We start from the raw sequence: 9,260 nt of genomic DNA, 5'->3' as shown, positions 1-9,260 counted from the left end.
AACAAGATCAACCTGAGCGGTGTGCACGGTTCTAGTGGCGTGGTGAGTATCCACATTTCACCACGCAGACATTCTGCCTAAGTTACATCATTCACTTTAAGGGTTTATTGGTAGCATGATTTAGGATTTGCCTCTGATCTGGGGCTTCTGTCGGGGAGTGTGTCCTTCACAGACCTTCGTTTAGGTAGATTGTGTTATTTTCTATAGAAAAATCAAACAGGGTTTAGCATCAGTGAACCGTCTGTCGTATAGGATGGCTTTGACCAGCCGTTCCATTTAGGAAAGACTAACTGATCCTGCAGTTTGTAGATTTAAACACTTACCAGATGGATGTAGTACCAGCTAATCCACTGAATTAAATACCCAACAAATCAAAGTACGTCATCACATTGAACTACTGTAGCTTCCCTGTTAATCAGACATGCTATAAAGTAGTCCTGCTTATTGTTTTTCCACAGTCAGCAACAGTAAAGAGATATCTACTAGTGCTGGGAATCTCAAGCTATTTCACCATTTGATTAAGATTCAGAGGCCACATCCTCTCTTTCCTCTGGGCCTCCTCCTGAATGGTTCTGCAAAAACATAGCAAGAGTTTCATCTTTAAACCTTTCCTCAGAGCAGCTAAGAGTCACATTTAGAAAAGCACCAGGAGGATCCCCGAGACCCAGCTGCTATTAAAGACGTCAGGTCGTCAGGAACCTGGTCCCTGTTGGTGACAGGTGACTGGTCTGTGTCAGTGAATGTGGATTAAAACATGCATCCATACACAGCAGCACCAAGACGTTTCATACATGGAACAAAGTATTGTGCTTGTTTTTTTTCAAATTGATCAAAGTAATTCCACATATTGGGCAAATTGTACTGAATAATCCAGCACTGGCCAGGAAATCAGCTTTATCCGTGTAGTTACTGCAGTTGGTCATTATTTCACGTCTACTTAATGAACCGTCAAATGAATGGGTGTCTGAAGAGATCATTTTTGCGTGTTTACCACGCTGGATTTAACATGGGAGGGTGCAGGTCGTATCCACGCTGACCCTCCAACGTTTTACACTCTCTGAGGTTTGTTTTGGTTGACGGATACGGAACGGATATGACGTCACGTTACTCAGACTACCACAATAAAAGCGGTAACTTCCTTCTACCTCCACATAGACTCAAATGAAGCAGATATATTGATTCTGGCATTAAAACATCTATTTAGAAATCATAAAAGATAATCGTGATACATAGGTGAATCTTTTTGTTTTCCCACCCCTAATGCCAACACACTGGTTTAGCTTAGCATTCTATATGTTAAACCTCAGTGCCAGGCTGTGTAATAGCTTTCTTATCGAGGCCATAATAAAAGGATCTCCTCCTCCTCCTCCTCCTCCTCCAGGTGGACATTAAGGCGTTGTCAGCGCTGTACAGGTGGAGAAGTACATACAACATCCGGATGGTGCTGCAGGAGCTCAGACAGCACATGATGTTGAAAGAGAACAGCCGGCTCTCCCAGCCGCCCGAAGGCCAGGTGTTCAGCAACTGATGCACCTGCTGCTACCCCCCGCTCCCCCCTCCCCCCTCCCTGCCATCCACACACACACACACAACTCTACCACTTCCAAACTACACCCCCCATCATGTTATCCAAGACTGTCCACTTCCTCCCGTTGGACAGAGAGAGGACGTGTCACCAGACATTACAGAACAGAAATCCTGTACATCTTACTAATGTAATTGTTTCTTATCTCACCCAGACTGTAAAATAACCAACGAGCTGATTATGTGTGTGTGTGCTGGATCCTTCACTAGTGGTGACAGTTATATGGGTATTGTGGCGAGGGATTTGAATCAACCCACTAGTCGGCAAAACAAATATGTAACCCCCCAACCCCACCCCCACCCCCCCGACCAAACTGTTAAATGTCGGTGTCATTCTGGGTCGTTTTCCTAACAACAAACCTCAACATCTTGCAGTACGCTGAAGCAGATTCCCCCCACAATGCTTTGCTTGGTCTCCCAGGCCGCGTTAGTCTCAAATTCCCCAGCTTCCGCAATCCCGACGATGTGAATTTCACGGGCTTTCCTTAAAGCGAGTGCATGTCCGGTACCGGGGGAGTAAACTGCTACTAGACGCTCAGCTACGTCTGTATCAACAGGCCACTGCTGGCTCATCACTCATGTTCTCAGACTCGTCTTCTGTGTGCCATATGGTTCATAGCGCTTTGTGATGGTGATTGATTATTAGCAGCCAGTGAGAGGGTGGAGGGATGGAGGGGGGTGGGGTGCAGGTTCTTGTGCTTTCTCTCTTGGCACCTTGTCAGGATCTCCTCTGTCCTGTGGCCTGGAGCAGGAGCAGCTATGATTATTATTATTATTATTATTATTATTATTATTAATATTATTTTGGGTTCTTGTTTTGGTTTCTGGGGTCTCGGGGCTGAGCTGTGTATACTCCACGGAGCTGTCTCCTCTCATACAGTGAACGCCCACTGAACGCAATGTACGGCTTTGGATGTTTATTTTATAACGGGTTGAATCTAATCAGGGTGATGGTGACCTGTTGCATGGTTTTATTTGAATTAAACGTTATTACTTTTGCACGCGTTTGTGTCATAATTCTCGAAGGCAAATTTCACTACACTGTGTTTCATAATGTGGTATAGCAACACATCAGAGGAGGCTCTCAGGGCCTAACCCCCCTTTAGGGGGGAAACCAAAGACTCATAGACGGGAACAGAGGAAACAGGAGAAGGTGAAACATGCCTCTAAATTTCTACTTTAAACAAACCGCTAACAGTAATAACACTATGCTGAAGAGCTGCTGTGTAGTTAGAAAACTCAAAAATGATGAGCTCTGATCTGTTCCCCTGTCATGTCCTCAAAAAGATCTAATAGAGGAGCTTCATGTCTCCAAGCTATAGACCAGACCAGCATGGTCTTTAAGGCTCCAGGCTATAGACCAGACCAGCATGGTCTTTATGGCTCCAGGCTATAGACCAGACCAGCATGGTCTTTATGGCTCCAGGCTATAGACCAGACCAGCATGGTCTTTATGGCTCCAGGCTATAGACCAGACCAGCATGGTCTTTATGGCTCCAGGCTATAGACCAGACCAGCATGGTCTTCATGGCTCCAGGCTATAGACCAGACCAGCGTGTGTACGTTGAATATTTTCTAACTACGTGGACGAGCGGACAAACTGGAGAACTTTGAGAAGCTTAGAGAATGTCCGTTTTGCCGTGAGCAGAAACCCACACAGAGCGTAAAAGATCCAAACGTTTCCTCGTCGTGATTCCACGTCAGCTCATGTCGCCATGTTGAGAGCTGTGTGGAGGCAATAGCTCTGGACTCGGTTTAGAGAACCTTTAAAAGAACTGTTCAACGGTAACTAGATGTGGGAAATTGTCATTATTTGAACATTGTACATACGCAGACAGTCGTGTGTTGGGAAACCCGAACCAAGTGTCTCATCTGGACGACGCTGTTGGCTAACCAGCCTGTAACAGTTCTATCATGGCAGGACAGTTTCTATATTACGCCTGCATGTCTTCTCTAGGTTTCATTCTTTCATGTTACACAATAATACGGTCTCATCCATCACATTTGGAGGGGCATCAATGGTAAAAGTAGTTTAGTGCGCTGGCCGTACAGCAGCGCTTCTCGTCCGTCTTCCTGGGCCGACAGCGAGATGCTTCTCTAAGCGGAACCAGACGCAGCATCTCCATTCAGCAGCTGCTGGTGCTCTCGTTTGCCTCTTTTTCTGCAAGGAAACGGGACAAAGAGTGTCACGTGGGCTGAGCCTGGGGGAGAAGAGATGTGTGAATCAGTCACAGCGGGGGATACAGCTGGGTGCCCTTCACTCCCTCACACACCACAAACAGGAGCTTTATGGACTTCAGGGAGGAACCAGCAGCTAGACGCAGTGATGTCAACTAACTACTGAACACACACACACAGAGGCAAAACACCTGACAACAGACGGCGTGTCATCGATTCTAAAATGAGCTGATTATGTGGAATTTAACATAATATATGAAATTGATTTCCTTTAACCATTTTTTTGTCAGATTAATATTCGGAAGACACTACTGATGTATAAAAACATAACTAATAGATATATCACCATGAAACTTCCCCAGTGGATTACTGACATTCAATTAAGTTTTCTGAAAATGTATGTTTAAATATGCAATTATTAAATATGGAAATTTTCATACATTTCCAGAACATAAATGTGAACATTGGATAAAACCAGGTTCAAAATTATTGTTTAATTTTGTTGACATGTTAGAGTCAAAGTTTTTCTCTTTTTTATCACTCCATAAATCTGAAAAATACTGTCAACAGCCATAAAACAGAGATATTTTCTCCATGTTTTTAGTAATAAAATGTTGTATAAATCAGGCTGTGAATGATATATGAACAAACCCCTCTGTAGAAACCTCCAGAATATAGAGAGGAATGAAACTGGAGAGTTTGGAGGATGTAAGAGCTGCTGAAGAGGAGATTTATGGATCATAAGTAAAAACTCATTTTGAGGAAATGGATTGTAAACTTTCATACATTTTGAAGACACTGCAGGTGAATAGGATAAAAAAATAAACTAATAGATATCACCATGAAACCTCCCCAGCTGATTACTGACATTAAGACTATTATGTTTTGTATTACAAGTTTTCTGAAATGTTATGTTTAAATATGTAAATGAGGCGTTATCTAACGGTAACTGTTGTTGAATTTAGGAGAAATCTACAGACAGAAATAGACAAAGTAGTAAAATAAACACCTGAATGTGTATTTAGATGTTTTCTTTCCACTAGTCTGAGAGAAGACGTGTTATAGAAGCTACATAGAGCAAAATCTCTAACTTTTGTCTGGAGTGTCTCCCCTTAAACGTGCTCCCTGTCACATTTCCACGTCCAGTCCTTCTAACAGCCTTAATGTATATATATATATATACGTCAGCTTGGTCAGTGTGTGTTTGGCCAGACGAGGTGCTCAGTCACTGTAATCGTATCTGCTGTGATGGACGAGCTCTCCGTCAGCCCGACTGTACCAGAGAGAGAAAGAGAAGACAACGTGCTGCCGCTCAATCAGCAGAATTAAACGTGAACAATCACCTTTAACCCTCGGGCCCATCTGACCCGGTGGCTCCTTTCTGCCCTCGGACAAACCCGTCATAGCTCTTATTAAAGGGGACATATCAGGAAGAACTCACCTCTTCAGTGCTCACACATCTGGATATCTGGAGTCTCTACCAACCCACAAACTGAAATCAGACGACTCGTCAGGTTTCTGTGAGCGGTCTAGATCAGAAAACATTAGTGGAGCGGAGAGTGGAAAAATCATGCAAATAGTGATACAAGCACCAGATGTGGCACGATGATTCCAGAGAGGTCACTGAGCAAATAGAAACGACTGGCCACTTGAAAATCCAAAATCGACCTGCGGGTTTCTCTCATAGAAATTCATCTACTTGGTTGATTTTGGAAAATCTTGGTGTCAAATGATCTGTTTTCTAGCATGCTTGATCTAATTTTGATAGTTTAAAATAGTTTTAACTGTAATATGGCGTCCATTCTGTGTCTGTTTAGTGTCTGCTTCCTCATGAGAGCATGGGGGGGCACAGCATCCAGGGACTTCCTATTGGTGCTGATGGCTTTGTCTCCTTGTGTCGCAATGACCGTGCAACATATTTCAGCTTCACACACACTTTCTCGGCGGGAAAATTAAACCGCTGGGTCTTGATGCTTGATTCCCTGGCCGCCATATCGCAGTTAAGAATTATCAAAACCATCAAAATTAGATCCAGCATGCTAGAAAACAGATAATTTGACACCAAGATCACTCAGATCGACCAACTGGATGAATTTCTATGAGAGAAATCATCATCAGCAGGTCAGTTGGGTGCTCGTATCACTATTTGCACGATTTGACTGAAAGATGTATATCATCCGCTCCGCTACCTGGACTCAACCAGACATTCAGATATGTCTCCTGTTCCTGTGTCTCCTGCAGCTCATTAGAATATATTCCTGCTGAACGTGGTACACCGGACCCGGAGAAGAGCAATGTCGGAATTGCAAGAAGGTTTATCCAGTCGAGCTTTTCTGAGTCACCGTTCTGCAGCATTTCAACAGTTCAGTCACGAGTCAGAGACATCAGAAGGCAGACGGACCGGTTTTTACCACGAGACCAGAATGCAATGCAACCAAAGGACGGGTTCATTTCTATCTCCACCTGTGGCTGTCAACAGCTGGATCAGATCCAGTCTGTGGAGGTGTAGACAATCACTCATGGAATCTAGTGAGTGAAGCAGAAGTAGAAGAAAGGTGAAGGGGAGCTGTGTCAGAGGATCTGAGGGAGGGTTTCAGGCTGTGATCTTCACACTGAGTGTTAGTTGCTTTTCATTTTTAGTGAACGGACAAAACGCTGATGAATACCTCAAAGTCTGTATGTTTAACTTTAACAGACATTTGCTTTCAAACTGGTGAGCTGGTGTTTACAACACGGGAAGTCGTGTACACGATATTCTTGGTGTTCAGGTGGTTAGGTGGTGAAGAACTCCGCTGCTAAGCAACGGAAATATTAACGTTACTGTCGGCGTCTAGGAGCCACAGAGGATAACAGTTTAGCGAGCTAGCAAGGAAGTAACATAATGCAGGAAATATAAAGACAGAATGACAGAGGAAGAAGACGAGTCTGTTGGAAATATCAACATTGATATACATTTTTGAAGAAAACAAATATAGGACTAAAATGACAATATATTAACTTATTATGCCCCGAAGAATGAACTTCTGCGGCCTCCGCCATTTCTGACAACGTCAACAAACACGTCACAACTCGGAGCTTTCAGGAACTTTCCACTGACGAGGTCGTGAATACCACATACCGAGGGGGGGGGGACTTGTGTTAAAGGGACTGTTTGTAACTTGTTCCACGTATAAATCCTTGCTGGTCGGTGTCTCATGGTCTCTCGTGTGTCTCATGGTCTCTCGTGTGTCTCCGCTCTTCAGACTCAGACTCCAACACAAACTCCAGTGAAGCACCAAAACCTCTTGGTTGTATCTAGTGAAGCCCGTCTGTTAAACAGTGTTGGCCGCGGTCGGGAGGCTGAGGCAGGAAAAGCCAACACTAGGATCAGCATTGATTCATGGAGAGACCTTGGTCTGGTCAGCTAACATTACTGCCAAGCAGCTGAAATATAGAGTGATATTGTGCTTTTAGCTGACGTGTGTCTCCTCACTGTGTTGAGTGATGCTCCTTCATGTCTATGTAGAGCGAGCACAAGCGCCAGCAACAGGACGCTGACTTTAGTTGACTTAACGGACACAGGTGAAGCTGTTAACAAGACATTATGATTCTTACAAACAGTCCCTTTAATAATCTAAATATGCAAAGTAGCTAAAGCTGTCAGATAAATGTAGTAAAATATTTGCCTCCAAAATTTACAGTGAAGTAGAAGAATAGATATAAAGTAGCATAAAATAGGAAGTGAAGCAGCTCAAACTTGACTAAACGTAGTTTCCATCACTGTGAAAACCATCTCGATAATTAACTCCATCGGCTGAATTGGACTCCATTTGTTCATTTGTTACATTCACATGTAAAGCACCGGGGGGGGGGGGGGGGGGGGGCGGGGGGGGGGGGGGGGGGGGGGGGGGGGGGGGGGGGGGGGGGGGGGGGGGGGGGTGTCAGATGGTCGCTGACACACACACTCCCACCTCCATTCTCCTGTACGACCCGACGAGTGTTCAGGACGGAGCAGAGCGGCGTGGAGGAGCCCATCTGCTCACCGGGTCAATGCACGCACGCACGCACACACACACACACACACACACACACACACACACACACACACACACACACGCCGAGCGAGCCAATTAGCTAAATGAGACAGATTTTCCCTCAGTGTTGATTTGCATGTTTTATGGTGAGCACATGGTTTTAATACTCACATTAACGGGCTGGAATAAAAAATAATGTTGTTTTTTAATTAAACAGAAATAATTAATAAACACAAAAACTAAATGTAAAAATGTGCCCCAGATTTCAAAGTGTCACTTGTGATGTGATGTGAGCTGAATAAACTAGTGAGACGTTGGTATTTTGTCCTCTTTCACATTGAATCTGGGATATGCTACTTTATCACATCTTTATGTAGAACATGCTGGCTGGACTTTGGGTTCAGCGCTCCACCGTGGATCACATTGTTGAAGTGCAACCTCCTTTTACAAAATAATAAAAGGCTGTCAATCGATTAAAATACCTAATCGCGATGAATCGCAAATTTATTTCACATTTTTTATCTGTTCAAAATTAAACTTAAAGGGAAATTTATCGATTATTTAATACTCTTATCAAAAAAAATGTCGGACATTTCTCAGACATTTCTTTTTTTTAACATTTTTCAGACTCATTTTCTGACATTTTTTTAGATTTATTTTTCTTTTTAAACATTTTTCTGACTTTTTTCCACATACCTGGAGGTCAGAGGTCAAGGGACCCCTTTGAAAATGGACTTGACAATTTTTCCTCGCCAAAATGTAGCGTAAGTTTGTAGAGTTGTTTAACCTCCTTTCTGACCAGCTAGTCTGACATGGTTGGTACCGATGGATTCATCAGGTTCTGTAGTTTCATATGATACCAGGATCTTCACTCTAGCTTTAAATCTGAGCCCACTACAACCTCCGAAAGATCGATTGTGTTGATGCGTTAAAGAAATTAGTGGCGTTAAAACGAATCTGTGTTAAGGTGTTATTATTATTATGTTAATACACGATTCATACACTATGGGGACACAGATAAGGTCTAATTTTGCTTCATGCTTTTTATTTATGTTCCTCATTTGTTGTTGAATGTAATATATATATATATACATATATATATGTATATATATATATATTCATAATATGGCTCATATTTCTATTTTTACTTCATATTTATAGGGCTGATCTGTCTGTCTTCTTTTCTGTGTTTTTCAAATGGAAACGTCCAGTCAGCCGTCAGCAAAGAGCAGAGACGTAGGTTCCCACAGTGAGCTAATCAATAAGGTTATCAATAACCTAGCTGAGTCAACGTTAGCTGTGATCAGTTTGGAAATAACTGAAAGATTTAGTACGGATGTGCTTTTTAGAAGGACTTGAAGGGAAAATAACATTTTGCAGCTAAAATATATGTGAAGGTCCTGATTTATAGATGAGGAACACCACTGGGAAGATACAGAATGAATGGATCTGCCCTTTAAGAAAGCAACCCTGACTGTGTATGTG

General features: G+C 43.0%; 1 protein-coding gene across 1 annotated transcript in view; it reads left to right on the top strand.

Moving 5' to 3' along the window:
• The window catches only part of ube2v1 (ubiquitin-conjugating enzyme E2 variant 1), a 7,438-nt gene extending 4,853 nt beyond the window's left edge, over window positions 1-2,585 (top strand). The window contains exons 3-4 of the mRNA XM_037779358.1: window positions 1-42; window positions 1,382-2,585. The exon at window positions 1-42 is cut by the window's left edge and continues 84 nt beyond it. Of these exons, the coding sequence (XP_037635286.1) occupies window positions 1-42; window positions 1,382-1,528 (189 nt within the window). The 3' untranslated portion in view covers window positions 1,529-2,585. The remainder of the gene's footprint in view (window positions 43-1,381) is intronic.
• Window positions 2,586-9,260: the final 6,675 nt, after the last annotated feature.

Source organism: Sebastes umbrosus, chromosome 1 (assembly GCF_015220745.1).
Source record: "Sebastes umbrosus isolate fSebUmb1 chromosome 1, fSebUmb1.pri, whole genome shotgun sequence".
NCBI classification, from domain to species: Eukaryota; Metazoa; Chordata; class Actinopteri; order Perciformes; family Sebastidae; genus Sebastes; species Sebastes umbrosus.
This window is presented reverse-complemented; position numbering and strand designations above follow the sequence as displayed.